This window comes from Silurus aristotelis, assembly GCF_946808225.1.
Source record: "Silurus aristotelis genome assembly, chromosome: 5".
NCBI lineage: Eukaryota > Metazoa > Chordata > Actinopteri > Siluriformes > Siluridae > Silurus > Silurus aristotelis.
This window is the reverse complement of record NC_139578.1, coordinates 22,033,740-22,055,658: the sequence shown is the minus strand read 5'-3', so window position 1 is coordinate 22,055,658 and position 21,919 is coordinate 22,033,740. Positions and strand designations below refer to the sequence as shown.

The window sequence follows — 21,919 nt, the reverse complement described above, 5'->3', positions numbered from 1 at the left end:
TACCTAAATGACATTATGGTTAATTTATATGTCCCTATTTTTAGTGATGTCAGGGCACTCTCTAAACACAGAGCAGAGTTATTGTAATGTCTAATTGCTCTCGACAGGAAAGATTTCCTGTACCTATATATACCAGTTTACATATTGTGACCAGGGTATGTGATATAACAAATATACCATGTCTTAGACTTACAATATACTTCTTAACACTATTTAATAATGGAAATTAATTTTGTTGTATAGATTTTAATGCCCAGTCGGATATAGTGTTATATCAGTATTGATGACATTCACAATCTTTTTTTTTGCGAAAACCATATTGCGTTGTAATTCATCTGTCAAAGACAGGCAGCGTTCCCAGGGTTATGATGTTCCTCTATGCTTAAAAGTAGACAAGTATAGAAATATTAGGTTCTTTATAAAAGTGTGTAAAGTACATTGTCCCATTGATAAAAGTTATAAAGGCTTTATTTATGACCTTTTTACTGATGAGACAGATTAGGTGCAGGTGAAATTGTTAGTGTACTTGGTTTTTTTTTTTTGGGGGGTTTTTTTTTTGAGTTATTGAGGTTCAACCATTGTGATCCATGTGACAAGTCACACCGGCTAATAACTCTAGAGAACTCTAGTCATAAACAGAAATAACTCTGAAGGTGATGACAGGCTGTGATTTCTGCCTCTAACAAAAATAGATCCCTGTGTGACCAGACATTTTCCCAAACTGCCTTGTGCCTTCGTTTATTTCTCTTCTCTCAAATATGAGTTGTTCTCAGTTGTGAGCACTTTTTTTTTTTTTTGCGTGGAAATCGACGCTACGGTTAATATGAACGCGGTTCTGCTCAGTCAGTGGCGCTGAGGTGAGATTATAGTGTCCCGTGACCGGTAGACGCGGCGCTGGACGCGGAAGTGGGCTCGCGGAGTGAGCTGTCTGGAGGCGGGTCACGAGTCCGCACACGCACAGCGGGGCAGAAACGGAGCTTAGCGGGACGCGGGGCTGAAGACAGAATGTTCTTATACCGAATACGAGCGCCGCTACGGACTGCCAAAAGTACGGCGCGTGGTTTTTTCCCCCCACACCTCGTGCGGATTGGGGCAGCAGCAACCCTGGAGTCTGTGCTGTCAGGGAATTCCGGGGTCGTGATGTGACGTCACGCGGCGGGGCGGTGTGTGTGTGTGTGTGTGTGTGTGTGTGTGTGTGTTTGGGGGTAGGCGGTAGTACCATCAGCACTCGGAGCAGCTTGTCCCTTTAAAACCTCGCGTCATTCAGCGCAATTCGATCCAGGCGCTCTGTGTGTGTGTGTTCTCTAGACAGCAAAGACCAAACGTCAACACAAAGTAACCGCTCACACACACTCTCTATACACACCAGCTCACAGTATAACCGCTAAGGAAAGGCAGTGTATATATACGAAGAATTAATCCTATCCGGAATTACTGATCTTCCACAGTCCAGGAGAATCGCGCGCGTGTGTGTGTCGAGGAGACGCGACTTCACACACAGTGTGTGCGCTTTTGTTTGAGAGTCGGAGAACTTCCCAGTGCTGTCCCTCATTCACGGACACTGAGGTCGGAGCTGGGAAGCGCTTGTGTTGAAGGAACGCTGAGAAAGGCTCCCTCCTTCATTTCTTCTTCTTCTTTCCTCCCGGATTGTATCGCCGCGGTAACTCGAGCGCTTTGGTGTGAATGGGTTTTACTTGATCATTTATAATTCAATCATTTCCCGGTCGTCGCCTACGAGTGAGTCAGTCGGCACTAATCAAAAGTGCCTACCGGAACATCAGACTCGTGGAAAGCAAAAGAAAAGAGCTCTCTCTCCGTTTATTCAACAGACCGAGCAGAGGGTTTGTGTGCTGAAGACTTGAGGTCTTTTAGGACACGTCTTACAGTAAAGGTAAGTCCTCTCAGTCCTCCTTATCACTTTATTGTGTCTTATAAATAGGATTTAGAGAAGCAGACCGGAGAGCAGAGACTCTCTCAATGAGTTGTGTTGTAGTAACTAGTAGTTCAAGCTGCTTTTACTACACCAAGCTTCTATTTAACCCCTCAAGGTCTGGATACAATTAAAACCCAATGTATTTCAAGCACTGAAACATGTCATCATTGAACGATGGTCATTTACGCTTCTGCGGGTTGTTTCTTTTGGCTGTAGTTGGTGTCCAGGGTTAACAGGGCTGTGTATTGTAGTTTAAATGGTTGGTAATTGTGAAGCCGGTGGGAGCACGTGTCTGTGGAGGGGCGGGATGGAGGACTGGCTTAGGAGAAGAGAACTAGAAGAAGAAGCTGCTTGGTCTTTGTGTGCAGCTGGAGGCAGGGCTTCAGCAGGAGGCGTGGAGGAACGCAGGCAACGTGGGCAGGCGCATGAAATGAATGAAGTGCCTGGGCAGCCTTTTACGCACACAAAGCCAACGTGTCTAAGGCACATCATTTGCATCATCCTACTACAACCGCCCAGCTGGGGAGCTTGACTTTTTTTTTTTTACTTGTAAGGATGGAGGCTTTCTTTCTTAGAAGCTTGATGTGCATGGGTTAGGGAAATTACTCCAAAATGTGTAAAATAGCCTGTTCCTAACTGTCAGCTTAAAATGAGTGTCAGTGTACGTTCGTGTCCTTGACAACCATGTGGAGCGAAAGTCACCGGACCGCGCTTTTCCGTGGGCTCGGTCGTTTTACGGAACGCCATAAACCCTGCAGGCGTAAAACTGGGCTGGGGAAGTGGGGAGATCCCTTTGAACATGGGCGTCTGATCAATCAGAGCGGTCCACACCAAAAACAAGGGGTGTGTTTACTTCTCTTTGAAGTGGTGACAGGTTCAGGGTTGTAAAAGTTAAGAGTTGGAGCAGCTGCTGTGAATTCAGGCTTCCTACCTCTTTCCCGAGACCCGAGTCCAACAGGATGAGGGAGTGAATGAATGAACCATCAGTTTATAAAAGCTTTGGTTGTAAATGGACAATGTGCCGCCGAGAGAATGAGACTGTGTGTGGGTTCGTTTGTGACCGAGGATTTCCATGTTGTGATTTTATTGAAGCAATATGGATGTGGTGAGTTTGGTATAGGCAAAAAAACAACATAACAAATATGTTCGATCCGGTACATAAAAACGAAGTTCTAATTGCACAAACACTGATATTTTGTAATAACAGGAAAATATCCTAACTTGTTATTCCAGCCTGTCTCGATGCATGTGATTGGCTAGATTGGAATTGTATGGGAATGTGCGGGTGTGATGTTTTGGACAACTGATGAGTAAAGGTTTGTGGGCTTGTGAGAGTTTGATTAGTCAGCACACCCTGATGCCTCCTTTTCCCACAGGGAGACATTTAGGTTGTGTATTAGAGAACGTGCCCCTAATGATGATTCATTAATCTGCTACATGTACTCAGAGGTTTATCTAGTTCAAAATCAGAATATATTAAAGTGGATGTACTGTCAACCCTCAGCCCTTTACCCTAAATGTATGAGTGTTAGTATTGTTTTTTCCTGTTCAACTTCTTAAAAATGAACATATTTCTCGTTATTGAGATTTTTCTGGGTAACAGAAAGAGCCGTATTGCTGATAAAGTAAACAGCATGTGTGTGAACTCTCACGAATGACTCACATGCACGCAAGAAGAAAGATACACGTTGCCTCGGATTTTCCTTCGTCACCTTATTTGGCTTGTATTACCTCACTTTTTTGATAAAAATCCAGCGGTGCGTGCACAAGAAACTGAAGGAGGAGCAGCGAAACCAGAGTAGGTGGGACTGGAAAGAGGGAGAGGGTGAGAGCGATGGAAATAAATACAGTCATGTTTCAGTGAAAACCGAAAGGAGGAGAAAGCTCCCTGGGAGCAGTGCGTAAGAGAAAGATGTGCCGGCGATTTGCGCAATAACGGTGGGGGAGACATCACTGAGGAGCCATTGTTTCCCAGTATTACAAACATAAACCACATTCTCTCAAACCTCCTCTTCTCTCCCTCTCTCTGTAACATAGTTACAAAAAACTCTTTATTTGGTCCGTAACTTGATTGTCTGTGTGTGGAATGCTTTGAATTGCTATCTTTCACTATTGTCCACATCTCTCTCTCTCTCTCTCTCTCTCTCTCTCTCTCTCTCTCTCTCTCTCTCTCTCTCTCTCTCCAACTTCTTGAGCGTCAGACTGCATTGCTTTGGCTTTATCTGGCTACTATAGCAACCGTTGCTTTGGAGACAGAGTCCAGCTTCAATTAGCTGTTTATTTTGTTTTTTCTTTCTGGTTTTGGGGGGATACCTGCTCTGTACATTAGTCTGTTTGTGCATCATGCTCCGTCTTCGGGGAAATCAGGGGTGCTGATGTGGGAGGGGGATTTTGGGGGGCTGATCATGTGAGCCCATGCTCGTGCACACAGATGTTGAGCATCACTCTGTTCCAGGAAATGAAGCAGTAGGCAGTTTAGGGTAATAGATTTTAATAACAAGTGTAAGCACAAGGTTCCAATGGATGAAAAACATCAGTCATTTTCTCTGAAAGTTCCAGACTTGAATTTGGTGAAACTTACAGGCAGATGGTTTTGCACACAGATGGTCACGAACGGCACTTTGCAGACTTTGTGTGCTAGACATTCACGCATTGAGCTATACTTGTGCACACACTTCTATCACGACACCCTGTCTCATTCCCACAGGCTGTCTGTTTGTGTGTAACGTCTTTTGGTTCTTTGAACATTTTTTTGTTTTTCGTTTTGAGTGTAATTACTCTGAGTTACCTGATTACAGTAATGCTCCACAGACCCCATCAAATATGATCTACTATTGTTAATGAATAAAAAGTGAAAAACTGATCAGTCCTATTTGCTTCGTGGTTCGATTTACAAGGAAAAGTTTACATTCCAATTGATCCCCAAGAGGCGAGATCAGTGCAAAGTTATTCAGATGTTTCACCTTTAACCTATAAGGAAACCTTTTTAATCCTCATGGGAGTGACCTCTTCCAAGCTGCTCCTGCCCCACCCAGACAGCACACAGAATTGCTTGATTAGTATGAAAATTGTGTAAATCGCAGTCACCAGATCTTAACCCAGCTGAAAAATGTATGGAAGTTTTTAGACGGGTGTGTTACAGAGCACATCCGGTACAGCTCCAGGGATGAGTAGAATAAATGGAAAGGCACAGCAAAGCTCTTCTGGCAGCTTGTAGTCCCCCCCATACCTTTTCCTTTAATTCGTTAATACACTATTTTGGTTTCCATATGTTAATCTTTTTCAGATTTAAAAATCATTCATAAGACACACACACTGCTTCTGTTCCACAGGATGTTAGTAACTATGTCCCCTGCCCCTTCGGCTTCCTCCCCCTTTTGGGAGGCCCACTTCCTGTTGCTCTGACGACAGCTTCCTGCTTGTCAGACTATCTCTCTCTTTTATTTTTTTATTTTATTTTTTGTTCTGCTTTTTGCTCACTGTTATTGTGATTCTCATTCATGAACCTTAAAATTACTACTTCATTCCAACACATGTCCATCACATGTTGGAGATCAGAAAAGCACAACTATATGCGCATAATAAATGTCAGTATAATTCCAGGAAAATGGAATAAAACACCTCTTCGCTCTTTTTCATCTTTCATCTACGCTAGCTGTTTTTGTGTGAATGCAGTCATCTTTATGATTCATCTTATTTGTGTCAATCGTTCTGTTACTTTTTCTCAGGTAATCGTATGACTAATTTTGTCGCCTCCGTTATTTGGTAGAATGCTTACCATAACAGAGGCCCTAAATATGGGTAATTTACTACAAAACCACACCGCACTACTAAGAAAAGGGTTGTGTTTGCCCAAATTGTAGTTTCATAGAAAACATATTTTCTTTGATCAGACATAAGGTCAGCTGTGTTTTCATGCTGCTCAGTTCACTTATTGAATAAATGCATGTCAACCTATTTGGAAGTATTTTGTAGGTAATCATTGTAAGCAACACTTTGAGAGGGCAAATGTTGCATGTTTTGCTGAGTCTACCCACAACACAAGGGGGAATCAGTGATCGGAAGTAGGCAGAGGGTTATTTAAGTTAATGCTGTATTCCAGTTTGTATAATATGGGAAACGTTTACCAATTTAGAACAAGAAAATGTCTTCTGTTCTTATGACCTTCCAAGTATAGTCCAGTAGGCAAAAGCTCACAAGCAGTTTGAAGCATGTTTGTCCTTAGCTGAACTGCCTTTCCGGATCAGGATGTACACTCACTGTGTGTGGGTGTGTGGGCATGTGGGCTTGAAACACAGTGATGGCATCATGATGATGCTCCAGTTTACATCACCAGCATAGTAGGACATGCATGCACGCACAGACACACACATACCGAGAGAAAGGGAAATGTTTCTGTGTGTGAGAGCTCTAGCTGAGGCCTGTTACATAATGGTCAAATTAGGACATTCATCCGCCAAATTTTTTTTCTTTAAGCCCATACCTGTTCTCTTTCTTTGCATACTTCTCTCTCTCTCTCTCTCTCTCTCTCTCTCTCTCTCTCTCTCTCTCTCTCTCTCTCTCTCTCTTGTATCTTTCCACATTTCTCCTTTCATCACTTTCCTATTTTCATTGCATCCTACTGTGTTCTCTCAGGTTTCATTTCTTTCTTAGTTTTCCATCCAGACTGACCTGATTTATTTCTCAAGGTTAAATGCCTTAGAAAGTTGATTTAAGTTAATTCTGTATGCATTAGGTAGACTTATAGTCGAACACAATTTGGGCCTTTAATATTTACCAAACCCTACCATAGAGAAACGTAAATCGTCCCACCCACACAAGCCACTTTCTCTCTAAATTCTGGCTAAATGTTTTGGCTCAGGAATCCCCGATTCGGCGCAACCATAAAAAACCCAACTTCTTTACCTCACATCCTGTTTGTGATCAAAACAAAACGCCAAAGCAGAGTTTGATGACACAATACTTCGAGAAATTCCCAACGCCGTCACTTTCAGCGGTCGCCCCCAATCACCTGACCGTAAAAAGCATGAAAGTGTGTCATGGGCGGAGTCAATTGGGGTAAACCCTGTAGTCTCCATAATTTGACTCACGGGGGTTTCCTGGGTTCTGCTTCAAACACCTGCATCTACGCTTGATATTAAAAATGATTATAATACAAGTCATGTCTGTTTTGGTCTCTTATTCTGTCTTCCATATCTTCCAAACACGTAGGTAAGTTACGATGATAACTGTATGGGAGTTAAGACAGTATGTGTTTGTATTTTCAATATTCACTTATCAACATAATGTTGCTTCACTGTAAATGACTCTGATGAATGAGTGGCTAAGTGTAGGGTAGGATCTGTAAGCATGTATGAGGTTTTTGGTTATTCAGAGTGAGGTGTTTTCTGCATGTAAGCAGATTCTAAACTGGTTTCAGTAGTGAGTAAGTTGTGTGTAGTCTATTAATACCTTCTGACTAAAAGGCACTCACTTCCATATGTGCCTGTCTTTCTCTATATAACTTACAGAATCCAAGAAATGGATACATGCACACAATAACATTAACATAGAAGTATGTACATATATACACATTAACATTTTTATTTAGCTCCTAACCCAGAAACTCTTTACTCTGGTCTTCCTCTCCCCACTGAACTGCTCATGTGATTGTTGGCTTTTGTACCATGTGTGTCTGTGCAGATCCATTTCAGGATCATATATTTTTATTTCCAGGTGTTGTTGTGTAAATATATGAAACCTTGTACTTTTATATGATGATACTATACAACACCTCAAATCTATGGTTTCTTCAAAGCAGCTGTTTGCATTGTTACAGCACTTGGTTGCCACATGCAAAAAACAAACAAACAAAACAAAACAAAAACAGAAGCCTTGCAGCTGACTGGTCTCTCACAATGTGTTAACTCAGCATGCCTTTTATGACGAAAGGTACAGAGCATTACAGTACTGATAGGGGGGGGGGTGGTGTGGTGGCTGAAAAATGTAATCCTGAAATGAAAGGTTTTTCTGAATTGTGTAGATTGTCAAAACTCAGGCAGGAACTATTTGAAGAGCCGAAAAAAACAATTTATTTTCAGTAATTTCAGCACTATAACTTAAAACAGTGATTGCTATTCACAGACACTAGCTGCTAAATTGAGAGGAAGAAAATCGTGACTGTGTTCCATGAGCTCCGAGACCTAGAACAGCTTACTGTGAAATAGTAGGAGCAGCATCGCACAGCAACGTCACGATTATTTCTGTCCTTCCCAAATCCTAAAATATCACAGAGGATTTGAAATAGCACAGAACACAGAGATCCATAGAGAATGGGAGGTAATGTGGGCAATGCAGGCTCTTGGTATGTGTCACAACTGTCCTAAAATTTAGCATGAAGTAGATTTTTATGTGCGTGTGTGATTTGGTTGTGTAGGAAGGTGTGTGTGTGTGTGTGTGTGTGTGTGTGTGTGTGTGTGTGGGGGGGGGGGGTGTTTTAAAATAAACACGACCAGTTTTCTCATTCCCAAAAGTATGCTGTAATTTTAGATTTTTAGACCATTTTTTTAGATTGCGTATTCTAGGTTTCGTACACGCCGTACATCCTGTTCAGCACGTCTATTGTTTACTCATTCTGCCTCTTTCTTTCTCGTTCTCGCTCTACCTGGCCTAACAAGATTACCATTGCTGTCTTTCTTGTTATACACACAACACACTGGAGCCACCACAGAGTCAAAGCTCAACAGAAGGCTATATGCTTTCACAAGTACACACATATACACTCTCTCTCTCTCTCTCTCTCTCTCTCTCTCTCTCTCTCTCTCTCTCACACACACACTCACACACACACACACACACACACACACACACACACACTGTTGGCTAGGCTCCAAAGGACCCTGTTTCTCCTCCCCTGTTTCTCTCACTGCTGTGCCAGGAGGCCCCAGGAAGGTTTATAATGACCCCAGTACACTCTTTCTTTAGGTGAACTCCCACTAGTCCATCTGTGCTCCCTTCTCTCTCTCTTTCACACACAAACACACACACACACTCACGTGCTTACTGCCCCCTACATGCCGTTTGCAGTAATAATACTGCTAAGATGTTCTTTGTTCAGGTCAAATGTTTTGTTTATCAATTTGATAAACGGAGACAATTAAACAATAGCTGATTAAATACACCTCCTATTATTTGGTGAGCTGTTGTATAATTTTCAATTTATGTTTTATAACTGTTAAAATGGTGGAATTGAAAATAAATATCGAATTTTTTTTTCTTGTTTCTATCTGCAGTTCTTCAAACAGCTTGTGAGCGTTGGTGTGTGGCCCTCTCTCTGCTGCTGTGGAGGGCTTCACACACAGCTAGTGTGGTAAGTAACTACAATGAACTAACAGGCTAAAACATATGCAGTCAATTAATGTTTTGTGCTTACATGTGGAAGACAAGTGGGACAGCTTAATTCTATCATTCTACCCAGAGAATGGAGGAGTGAAGCTAGCTGTGTTTTAATAAGCAAGATTAGCTGTTATTTACTTTCTCATACCTGAGCTGGGAAACCGCTTTGGTTTATATTATTACCAGATTTATTGCATTAATTAAGATGTTAGCTCCAACATTTTTAGATAGCATTATTTTTTCATTGGTTATATAAAAAACAGATTTATAGCACAATTCTGAATTTTATATTAAAGAATTTCCTTAATAATAAATGGAGCATAATCATTTATGTTGCAGGCTGGATGCATCACACCGTGGAACAATTTGGCACGCGCAGCTCACGGGACCCTTTCCCTCTGGATGGAATCAGCCGGGGACGATGGGATCCCATGGGTCGCTGGCCTCCTCCCTCCAGGTAACTACACCTCTGTATTCTAATACCATTCCCTTGTACATATACAAATCAGCATTTGTCTTCTGGTTGACTCCATTTTCTTCACATATAAATAATTTTAATTTTCCTCAAAGTTAGTATGTCAGAACATGCTGTAATTGGTTGCTATTAGACATTTTGAATCTTCTTGCAGGTTCTCACCGGGTGGCCAACCTCAGTACCTTTCTCACCTCCCACCCAATCACATAACGAGACAAAATCATCCAAGTAAATGTTACAACAGTGGGTAAGTGTTAAAGCATACATTGTTAAAATGTACATAATGTTATATAGAATCTTACCCAACTTTCTGTTTATATCTCCAGGCCAATGGCACTTGGAGGGGAAAAGCTGGACTTACCTCAGGCCTTGTTACCAGGAATACACAGGGATCTCCGGGTGCCCCAACCCCCTCCCCGTATATGGGGTCAGCATTATGAGCCATTGCCCAGCCATGCCCGTTTGCACAATGCGTACAATGCTGGACCACCTGTACACCTTACAGCCCGAGCCAACCAGCTATTAAAGGTAAGAAATTTTCAATATTGCAGAGCTTTGTCACTGCTACCACAACCCCAATTGCAAAAATCATCTAAAAACAAATTATAATTCAATTATAATGCTGTATGTAATATTATCAAAAGATTGAAATAATCTGGAGAAATCTCTGTGTGTGGGACAAGGGTGAAAATTAATATTGGATGCCTGTGATCTTTGGCCCCTCAGGTGGCACTACATTAAAAAAAACTTTATTCTGCAATGGAAATCATTGCATCCTTGCATGGATGATGTCTTTTGCTGAAATATATTTGCTTAAATAAAGACCTTCTCTGCTAAACTGCATACTGGCTCTATTACAACATTATGGTTTCATATTAGAAGAGTCTTAGTGCTAAACTGACCTGCCTGTAGTCTAGACCTTTCACTAAAACAAACAACATTCCTCTCCAAAATTCTACCAACTGGCTTAAATCACAAGCAAATGTATTTTATAGTAGTTTTTTTCTTAACTTTGAGGTGTGGTATGTACATAAATGTTTAATATTTCTTTCTCCCAGTATGGTCCCCCTCCATTGCAACATGGGTCCAGACCCCTGCCACCAATTACAGACCCATGGGAGCAGTCTCAACAGCAGCATCAACAACTGCCCAGAAGCCCTTTCTCTCAAGCTGGCCAGTTGAAGCGGCCAGCACCCTCACTGGGAGAGCATTCGGTCATTCAGCACACCCCTCTTTCACTAAATAGGCCCCATGAGGATACTCCCAGTCCAAACAAGAGGAAGCGAAGTTCTGACTCAGAACAGGTAGGAAGAACCACCTAAGCAGGCTACATTACCATCTATATGGTAAAAAGTCCTTTTAAATTAAAGGCTTTCCTTCATCAGAGCATTAGATATTTTACTTTCAGTTGGTATGTACAATTTTTAGTCTTCAAACACAGACTTGTATAACAAGGATGTTTTAACTAATGCTCGTTATGGTGTACTATATGTAATGCTTAAAAATGTGTTTGTCTTTTGTAGCGCAACCACCAATACTCAGAGTCGGTGGGAACTTCAGTGCCCTTGCTGCAACAGCCTCAGTCCCATTATCCCCCACTGCAAAAGGGGGCAGCAACTTGGACCCCAGTAGAACGTAAGATGGACCACAATGAGTTTCAGGTCAGTACCTTAAACCTTAAACTGGGTAAGATTCTGTATATTCTGCACTTTATTTATGTGATTTGCTTTGGAGCACATTGATAATTTGTAATGAAAATTCATCTAGTATGTTCAACTCATTGTGTGCTTGCAGGAATTGCACAAACAAGACATGGGTGACTACAGTTACAAGAAGTTCCCATCCTCCAAACCTTCACTCAACACATCATCTCCCATAACTTCCACCAGGGGCAGTGAACAAGGGCGTGGTCCTCCACCCCAACCTCTTAAGCCTTCTCAATCACCACAGCATTCTTCTCACAATGTTCAACTCCATCAAACATTCCCTTTTCCTAACAACAAGCCTTCAACTCCGACTCTGGGGGAGCACCAGGCCATTCCCACCCACAAAGTGCATCCTTCAGGGGTGAGATCTACTGGCAGCCATGCACCCCTGCCACAACCTCCATCGTCCTTGGCTGATGGACAACGCCCTGTCCCCACACCAGCACATCACACCACCGTGCCTTACAGCCACCCCAAATTCCAGCCCCATCCAGGGCTGGTTCCCACCACCAGCCCCTCTTCCAACAGTGGGACACAGTCCGCAGCACCTCAATGCAACCCACATAAGCCCTGGAGGAACCAGATGAAACATGATAACCAGGCCTCAGTAAGTGCACATTTCAGCTAAAAATAATAGAATATGACTATATGATATCACTTTATGATGATGTATTTCTTACAATTTCTTATGTTTCTCTGTAGGATCTGGGTCCTTACAGATCCGTGGTCTCTCAGTTTTCCTCTTCATCTCTGCAGCAACAGCAGAAAAGAACTGGGCAGAATCAGGATGATGGCACCTCTCAGGCTCGGGCACCAGTGATCACTTCTTCAATGCCAAGCCTGGAAACTTCAGGTCCTCCTTGTTCAATGGGACTTTTCAGCAGTGTAGACATTGTGTCCACAATGAGCTCTGTGCCCTCTACTAAGGATTCTCTGGTCAGCACCGTTAAAAGCTGGAAGACTACACACTCGTCAGTCTCAAACCCCAATCCAACTCCATCTGCACAAGGTCTCCCACACCAGGAGTATCGGAGAGCCCAGTCTGGCACAGTAAGCAATCCAAACCTCCAACAGAAGGCACAAATTCAGCATCAGGAACCCCATCTACCCCACCAAGGGCAGGACAGAAAAGTGTCCTCAGCCGCTTCCTCACTCATCTCAGGGTTTCAGAGATCAGGAAATAGTGTCATCACCAGCAAGGCCATTGAAAACCTCTTGCAGGCTGCAAGTTCGCCTCTTCATCACACACAGCCTGCAGTGTCTATCACTGTGAATGCAGGCCCTCACCAACAGTCTGACTCTTTGCATCATGAACCGCCTAACCAGGCAGCCCCAGTTTTATCTCAGGAGCGACCTGTCCAAAATTATCAAAGGCCATGTCATGAACCTGCCATCTCTAGCCCTCAGTCCATTGTGGAAGCACTTGAAAAGCTTGATGCTGAGCTTCAGGACCATATGCGAGCTGAAGAGAGAAGGAAGGAACAAGAGGAAGAAGAGAGAAAATACAGCACAGAGACTAACAAATTAAGAAACAGAAAGGTAAATGAGGAGTCTGCAACTGAGAATCTGGAGAGCTTGCTGTCACCACCCCCTCCATGCCTGTCTCCAGCTATTAGACCTTCCACAGTTTCACCACCAACACACACATCTCCACCGTTCCCCTGGCTGAGCAGGGGAGGTGTGCCTACACGTCAGATGGCACCCGGGGCAAATCCTGTAGAAAGGTCTCGACCACCTCCTCTCACCCCTCAAACAGACTATGCGCGTGAAAAGCAGAGGCAGAGAGCGCAATGGAAGGCTTCGGTCACTCCTAATCCACAGAATACCTCAGAGATTCCTACATCTGTATTTTCTTCTAAACCTATCCCGTTAGATGCTTCAAATAAAACAATACAGGCAAACCCTCCAAACCTGCGTGAGCCCCCCAAACTTTACCAGGCCTTTCCCAAGGACACTTTTTCACCAAAAGACACAAGTCCAACCAACAAGCAGTCAGGTGGTGAGCTCAGCAGTTTAGGCAGCAGTGCCAGCAGCTCCACTGGCGATTCTGATAGTGCCCAATTTGAGGAAGAACCATCTGAGCTCTTGCCTGATGGTCTGGCAAACATTATGAAGATGTTGGATGAGTCAATTAAGAAGGAGGAGGAACAATACGCTGGCCAGAGTAGTGGGCAGCCTGATCCAGATCTACCCTTTTCACTTTCAGTGGCACCCATAAAAAGTTATTCATTTGCCCCTGAACTCATGCCTGCCCTGAATCGGCTATCTACAGAGGATTATTCAACTGATACCCATGCTAGCCCACCTGTCCTAAGTCGTCAGGGATCTTTGGCATCCCCTTGCAGCCGTACTTCTTCACTTGAAGAGGAGGATACATTAAAAATCACCCAAAAATCTGACTGTACTGTCAGTGCCCAATCTCAAGATAGTGGTATTAGGATCACAGGAAGTAGTTATCGCCATAGTGACTTGGCCAAACTTTATGGATTATCAGAGGGATTAAAAAGTGAGTGTGAGGAGGATGAGGAAGAGACAGAACAAGAAGACTATACACCTTCCTATTCTCCACCACCTATAAGGCCACACCTGCATCAGACGGGTGTGAACAGCATGTTTAAAAATTTAGCCTCTATGTTGGAAAGCCAGAAGTATGCCTACCGTGGAGGACCATTTGGTCGACCACCTCCTTCAGCTCTGGTAGGAGTAAAGTACTCATCGTCACTTTCATTGGGCCCAGATATCTGCAGACAACAAAATGCTTCTCCCACATCAGGCTCAAACAATCACCCAGGCTTTAGTCATAAAGCCCAAACCTCAATGAATTCTAGTTTTGAACAAACACATACTCTCTCACCATCAGCATCAACACCAGAAAGAAAAGGAGATGCTGTAGTCTGCCAGTCTGATCTCTCTGGATGTGAGGAGGAAGACGGTGTGAGAAAGGGTCTAATGGATGAAGAAGATCCTAGAATTGTAAAGGACTCATCAGAGTTAGAGGGGAAGCCCAAGCTCACAACAATCTCAGAATCATCACTTGCAGAGCTAGGTCGTAGTTGTGAGGTGATGCTCAACCGACACAGTATCCCCTCAGAGGCGTCATCAGACCACAATAAGAAACAGATGCTGCACATATCTGACAAAGATAGGAAGAGAGAGCGGGACTGTAACTCGGAGAAGAAACACAAACGCAGCAGTAGCAAAAAACATGAGGAGAGGAAAGAGAAAAAGAAAAAACACAGAGAAAAACACGAAAATGTATCCCTGTCTTCATCATCAAGCTCAAGCCGAAGACACAAGGAAAGCAAGTCACACAAAGACAAAAGGGGCCACATAGACTGTCAGAAAAGGGAGCTCTGGGAGAAAGAAAGGGAAGGAGAGAAAAAGAAAAAGAAAGAGGAAGGTGAAAAAGAGGGATGGGTATGCCGGAACAAGGAGAAGAGTTTTAAAACAGGAGGTTCTTCATTGGATCATACATCATCTTCACCTGCGTTGGGCTCAGCAGACTTGCAGAAGTTAAAGGCTCTGACAGACGGCCCACCCAAAGAGCTAAAGATTCGTCTGATTAAAGTGGAAAGTGGGGATCGAGAAACCTTCATTGCCTCTGAAGTTGAGGAGAAGAGAATTCCACTTGAGGAGATCACCATCAAGAACACTGCCAGTGAAATTATCAGATCATGCAAGTGAGTGACAGCGACAGCGTTTAGATATCTGTATTCTTTTTAACTCTGTAAACAATCAACATCTTAGTAGAATTTTAAATCAAGACCCTAATGATCCAATAAATTCTGTTATCAATTGCCAGTCCATGGCATATGTACATATCGCAAAAACTACAGCTATGCTAAGGATTACTTTTGCTATAGAAAAAAAAAAGAATATTAAACAAAGACTTTGTGTTATAGGGGTGCTCGTGTCAAGGGGAAATTCAAGGAGTCCTATTTACTTCCATCCTTCTCTGTGAAGCCTGTTTTGACCATGGAGCACCCAATCCCACGGGAAAAGCTCAACCCTCCTACACCCAGTATCTATGTATGTATACCATAAACATAAACATATGGCTTTTTGTTTTGTTTGCCACATAAAATCCATGAAATTACAAATAAGATATTAATTTATTCTAAATAAATAAAGATTAGATGTTTGTTTTGTAGTATTTTGCTCTTGATATTCTGCCATTTTTCATTGAAGCTGGAGAGCAAGAGGGATGCTTTCTCTCCTGTGCTGCTTCAGTTCTGCACAGACTCAAAGAATCCCATTACCGTCATTAGAGGACTAGCGGGCTCTTTAAGACTGAGTGAGTAACACACAAATTTCATGGCACGGATGTCAAATATTCAAATAAAAACTTGCTCATGAGTGTGTTTCCCTTTTTTGCTTTTGCTCTGGATATAGATTTGGGTCTCTTCTCCACAAAGTCACTGGTGGAAGCAAATGGAGAACATGCAGTGGAAGTGAGAACTCAGGTGCAGCAACCAGCTGATGAAAACTGGGATCCCAGTGGCACTGGGCAAATCTGGCCTTGCGAGAGCAGCCGATCACACACCACTATAGCCAAGTATGCCCAGTACCAGGCCTCCAGCTTCCAAGAAAGCCTACAGGTTAGACAAGTTTTAATGTTTCTTTATAGTGTGATTTTGGTTATTTTATTCAAACCATTATATAATCAATGAACGTGTTCAGTCAAAACAAAACTGTCGGTTCCCACAGGAAGAGAAAGGTAGTGATGATGAGGATTATGATGATGAGAAGAAACCTGTCAGTAACTCGGACAGCACAGGCAGTAACCCCTCAAGCTCCAGGTATTTGAGCTAATTAAAACACCAACAAATATTAATATCTCATAGAGTACGGATCTTATTTGCAGGCATTCATTTTTGCACTGCTTTCATCACAGCTCAGAGCAAAAACCTGTGGGAAAAATCATCAAATTTGGTACCAACATTGACCTCTCTGATCACAAGAGGTAAGATAACGACTTGTTTGTGATGTCTCACCTTTTGCAACTTGGTGTTATAAGTAAGCATATTTTGCTTTGGTCGTCATGAACAGTATTTTTCAATTCTTGCTTTTAACCACATATGTTTTCCTTCAGGTGGAAACCCCAGCTACAGGAGCTGCAGAAGTTGCCAGCATTCATGCGTGTGTCCTCCAGTGGAAATATGCTCAGTCATGTAGGCCACACAATACTGGGCATGAACACTGTACAACTTTACATGAAGGTCCCTGGCAGTCGCACACCAGGTGGGTGTCGTATTTTAGTGACATTTACACAGAATTTCCAGTTTAATGTGTACACACTGCTCTGTCTGCAGGCACACAGAGATTTTATCACTTAAACCTTGGCCACATTATGTGGGAGGTCGTTTTTACACATCTATTGATGTGTTGCTCTTGTGATTAAGGGACACAGTTGAGCATATTTACCCAAACTCCTGCTGGAGTATCACCCGCCTTGCATATTTCACTGTTTTCTCTGCTCCCAGTTCACCTGTTTCAATTAAATAAACCCTAAATTTAAGTGTTGGAGCAGAGAAAATATATGCAGGACAAAGAGGTTGTGAAATAGTAAAAGGTAAATAACAATCAGCTGACTTTATAAAGAGCACACAAATGGTAAATGTCTAATACACTGCTATTCCAATATAGAATAAATCATTTATTGTTTGACTTGCAATTAATATGTATGTTAATTGAACTGTGTTCACATGTCTGTTTATAGGTCACCAGGAGAATAATAATTTTTGCTCTGTGAACATCAACATTGGTCCTGGAGATTGTGAATGGTTTGCTGTCCATGATAACTACTGGGACGCAATCAGCGATATTTGTGATAAGTAAGAAATTCAATTATAATCGCATAAAATTATTGCCATGAAAGTTATTTTAAAAAATTTGGTTTAAACTCTGCTTAATGTACTTTTCTGCTTGTAATAGATATGTGCTAATAAAAAAAAAAAATAATTTTTCATCTCCTCATTTTATTTTGAAAAGTTTATACACATTTGGACTGTGTTTTTTGGAACGTTTATTAATAATATAATGCTAAATGTATATTTCCATTATCACTTTCAGACATGGAGTAGATTATCTGACTGGCTCTTGGTGGCCTGTGTTGGAGGATCTCTACAACGCCAATATTCCAGTGTACCGCTTTATCCAGAGGCCTGGAGACTTGGTGTGGATCAATGCAGGCACTGTGCACTGGGTACAGGCTGTGGGCTGGTGCAATAACATTGCATGGAACGTGGGGCCACTGAATGGTAAGTGACCCCCTAATGGCCAGGTTTAGTGGGAATATCTGGGCATCAAAAAAAATGTCAAGTCTCCATACATAGAATATATGTGCCACTATCACATCATTAGGGCCACCCTTTATATTAAGAGACAAATAAAATATAAAGAAAGATATATGGTAGTTCAGCATCTCTTCAGTTGCCTTTCTTTTGCTCTCCTTTGACTGTGTATATGTTGTTATGCTTTAAGGATACCAGTACCAATTGGCTCTGGAAAGGTTTGAATGGAATGAGGTGAAGAAGGTCAAGTCTATCGTGCCCATGATTCACATTTCCTGGAATCTGGCCCGTACAGTTAAAGTTACAGACCCAGACTCTTACAAGATGATTAAGTGAGTATCTGTCACATACAGTCACAAGTAACATCATAATGCCTACTGTATGTGTTTGCTGTTTAAAGTGGTTCGGTGTAGGATCATGAATATAATTCTAAAAGGTTTAGAAGTCAAATAAAAGAATGTTGAATACTTGTAAATCAGAGTAAACGTGAGTGTGAACTGTACTTGATAACCTTCTTATCTATTTTCAGACACTGTCTCCTGCAGTCTCTGAAGCACATCCAAATTCTCAGAGACCAGCTGGTAGCTACAGGGAAAAAGATCTCTTACCAGAGCAGAGTCAAAGATGAACCAGCCTACTACTGCAATGAGTGTGATGTAAGTATTTCCCCTTTTCTCTTCTTCTTTCTTTTCAATGCCCTCATACTATAATCTAGAACCAATTCAGAGCATATTTAGCTATGCAATAGGTAAGTTTTTCACATGTGGATTTAAATGCATACTTTAGAAAAATCTGCTGTAAAGGATTGAGAAACCTGTAAAATCTGTGGAAAAAAAACAATTGTATTCATGTTTTTCTAAACATGAACTAGCAAAGAGTCTATAACAGATATAACTGGTTAGAAACACTGTCTGCAGATCTTTAGACCCAATAGAAATACATTCAAAAATGTATACAGAAATTTAATTTATATTGGAAAAAAACTGAATACCATTTACCAAATATTAAATCACTTTTACTTAGCACTCAGACTCAAATGTGCACCATTATAAAACATAACCATTTGTATTATTTATGGCCATGGTCAAGCATCAAAAGCTAGTCATTGTTGCCATTCAGTCATGTTAGTTGCTTGTCCATGCAATGTGAGCTATATGAATCTGTTCTGTTTAAAGGTGGAGGTGTTTGACCTGCTGTTTGTGACGAGTGAGAACGGCAGTAAGAAGTTGTACGTGGTGCACTGCGAGGACTGCGCCAGGCAACGCAGCCCCAATTTCTCCAACGTAGTGGTGCTGGAACAATATCGTATTGAGGACCTGATGAACACTTACGACACCTTTAGCTTGGTGAGAATGCACACGGATACAAACACTGTATTTATGGCCTTTGCACTCTATCCAAACAATTATTTACAGTCAATTAATTATTTTTGCTTTGTGTTTTTAGGCTTCCAGCTCTCGGTGAAATCAACTCTGCCATCCACCCAGCCATAACCAAAAGTCTTGCTTACCAGGACAGTTCGATTCTGTTTTAGTCAAATCTTTATTCCTTCATTTTCCTGCATTTGTAATTTGTAAAGTACAACTACTGGTAATACTTGCCAATAACAGCCAATCATAAACCAGTTTACATCACGTTGTTTACAAAATCCAATAAGCCATCCAACAGCGGCCCAACACACCAACCTCTAACTGGTCTTAATGGACTTTACAGTGGAATGCAGTTTGTGCTATCACATGTAATTAATGACAAAAATGGCATCTCGGAATTTACCTACTTTTGCATTTCTTTTCTTTATTTCCGGTTCTTTTTCTGTCTTGGATACTGAGATGTGTAAATGCTGTTAATATTTTTCATGGGTGCTGTTCTTTTTTTTTTCTATTAATTTATTTGAACATCTAGAACAGCCTAGATGTATACCACATTGGCCTTGTGACTTGTATTTAGTGAAGATATAAATGAATAATACTAATAATAGATATATGAACATTTTTCTAAAGCATTAAGAATACAAAAAAAATAACTTTTGCTTGGAATGGCTCAAAAGATACGGGTTAAAAAAAAAAAAAAAAAAAAAAAGTTTAGATACTGTCTGGGAAGCTTGTGTAGTTAATGATTTTATTTCCTTACAATAAAATCCATTGTTACGAGAGCATTTTAAGATTACATCAGGTCTTTTTCCATCATATATATATATTTTTGCGAGATTACAATTCATTAGTTTTAGTGAATTGTTTTACCTCCTTTGTGTTGTTTTTCCTTTTTATATATAGATTTGTGCTTTTTTTTTTTTTCCTTTTTTTTTTTTTTTGCAATTGTACATTTTATTTAACTTCTTTCTTCTATTTATTGACTATTATCTTCTCCTTGTTTAGATTCATCAGAGATGTCTGTTTTTCATTACTTTGAGGATGTTTTTAAAGGAGAGTTTCAGGGGTGCTCAGTCAATAAAAGGAGTAATGTTTTCTGGCTGTTCTGAGGTACAGTGACTCCTCTCTCCTGTAGAGTGTAGAAGGCAGAGCAGTTGTAGTTCGTCTGACTAAATGCTGTCTTTTGTATAGAGAAGCAAAAGGCCACTTTTTATTACTACTTTTAACCTTTTTTCTTTTTCAAACCAAAATTAGCAGCAAAATTGGATATAAATGCGAATAAATTCAGAGCTGTTTCTAAGTATCTACATATTTCGTGGTGCTCGAGTTTGTTTAAAATGTTTTTTTCTGAGGAACACAGTCACTATGACAACCGTGAGGCAGAATATCTGCTCTTAAATCTTAAATCTGATTGCAGTCGGTTATCAGAAACCAAATATCAAGGGTATTTTTTTTTTTTTTTTTTATATAAATGTTTTTGTTTGAAAATTTACATGAAACTGTAAATACTGTGGCATTTTACTGGAATGAGGTTAATTGTGAAACGAATTATTCATTCGACTGAAACTGTAATTTCGTTTTCATTTTGTCCTAAGCTTGAATCGATTATTCCACATTTAATGAAACTGTTGGTTACGATTATGATCCAGAAGGTGCTGTTCCCTTTGAACTACTTTTGTCTTTTTCAGTTTTGTTTCTAAAGAAAAAAAATCTATTTTTCCTGTTGCACTATATCTTCTGTTTGTGGTCATTTATTTAAAATTCTGCACTGTTTTAGAGAGTTCACACAGAACGCAAACTGAGCCAGACACGTCTTAAACACTTCATGAATTTGTGTGACATTACTACGATTATTAATATTAAATGCTTTTGATAAACTTGGAGTGTAATTCATCTATTAATTAAAGGACATTGTCTTTCCTATTGCTTGTATTTACTTGAAAAGATCCAAACCTTTGGTTATACAAAAGCTTTTAGAGACCGTTTCTTGTGAGTAAATCAGGGCAGATTATAAACAGATTATACCAACCAATATAAAAAGATTATAAAGCAGATTATAAGAAGATTCTGATTTATTTATTTCAATCTTTCACAAACATAAACTAGACCATGACAAGACAAAAACCATTTTAGTTTGTGTATACCATAAAAGGATCGAGAGAAGAATGTGGGGGAATCATTCCACATAAACCAGAGATAAGAAAAGTGTCAAAGCTGTTAGTCTTATTTTCAGGAGTACATTAATTTCTTCTCTGAAATGTTATTAAATGTAAAAAATACAGTAATCCCCCGTTTAAAAAAACGGACGCCACCCCAAAAATGCGATTTTATGTATACAGTACTTTACTGTATTCACATTTTACTTCTATTTATCTTTCTTTCGGCATTAGGAGTCGCCAATACTTCATTTTATAATTAATAATTTTATTTTTATTAATACAGTCCATGATTTTTAACATAAAACTTGCTTTAATTTTCTTTTCCTTTTAAGTTTATTGCTTTTCGCAAGAGACCGGGAGAATCAGCCAAGTTCTAAATACTAAATAATATGTAAATAATAATAATAATAATAATAATAATAATAATAATAAAAAATACTAAATAATATAAAATAAATAACATGTCCCTCTTGTGTAAAAAAGAACGTGCATGGTTTAACAGGAATACACTTGAGACAAACCGTCAATGCACTTTAACGCTTTGGATGTTGATAAAGTCCACTTCAAAATGCTTGACACACCTGAAAATAAATATTACATCTAGTTAGA

At 40.7% G+C, this 21,919-nt stretch overlaps 1 protein-coding gene across 5 annotated transcripts in view; it reads left to right on the top strand.

The window, feature by feature from the left end:
* The window catches only part of kdm6ba (lysine (K)-specific demethylase 6B, a), an 81,036-nt gene extending 59,966 nt beyond the window's left edge, over positions 1–21,070 (top strand). For 4 of the 5 annotated variants that reach the window (XM_083541405.1, XM_083541404.1, XM_083541406.1 and 1 more), the window contains 20 exons: positions 9,205–9,281; positions 9,647–9,764; positions 9,937–10,029; positions 10,109–10,310; positions 10,841–11,086; positions 11,306–11,443; positions 11,577–12,095; positions 12,191–15,168; positions 15,391–15,517; positions 15,677–15,782; positions 15,881–16,086; positions 16,196–16,287; positions 16,383–16,451; positions 16,581–16,729; positions 17,208–17,322; positions 17,561–17,748; positions 17,972–18,113; positions 18,311–18,437; positions 18,957–19,127; positions 19,228–21,070. In XM_083541405.1, coding sequence (XP_083397531.1) covers positions 9,652–9,764; positions 9,937–10,029; positions 10,109–10,310; positions 10,841–11,086; positions 11,306–11,443; positions 11,577–12,095; positions 12,191–15,168; positions 15,391–15,517; positions 15,677–15,782; positions 15,881–16,086; positions 16,196–16,287; positions 16,383–16,451; positions 16,581–16,729; positions 17,208–17,322; positions 17,561–17,748; positions 17,972–18,113; positions 18,311–18,437; positions 18,957–19,127; positions 19,228–19,245 — 5,799 coding nt within the window. In that variant the 5' untranslated portion in view covers positions 9,205–9,281; positions 9,647–9,651 and the 3' untranslated portion in view covers positions 19,246–21,070. Of the gene's footprint in view, positions 1–875; positions 1,892–9,204; positions 9,282–9,646; positions 9,765–9,936; positions 10,030–10,108; positions 10,311–10,840; positions 11,087–11,305; positions 11,444–11,576; positions 12,096–12,190; positions 15,169–15,390; positions 15,518–15,676; positions 15,783–15,880; positions 16,087–16,195; positions 16,288–16,382; positions 16,452–16,580; positions 16,730–17,207; positions 17,323–17,560; positions 17,749–17,971; positions 18,114–18,310; positions 18,438–18,956; positions 19,128–19,227 lie in introns of those variants that run through there. The other variant, XM_083541402.1, reaches the window with a different exon arrangement.
* The last annotated feature ends 849 nt before the right edge of the window (positions 21,071–21,919 follow it).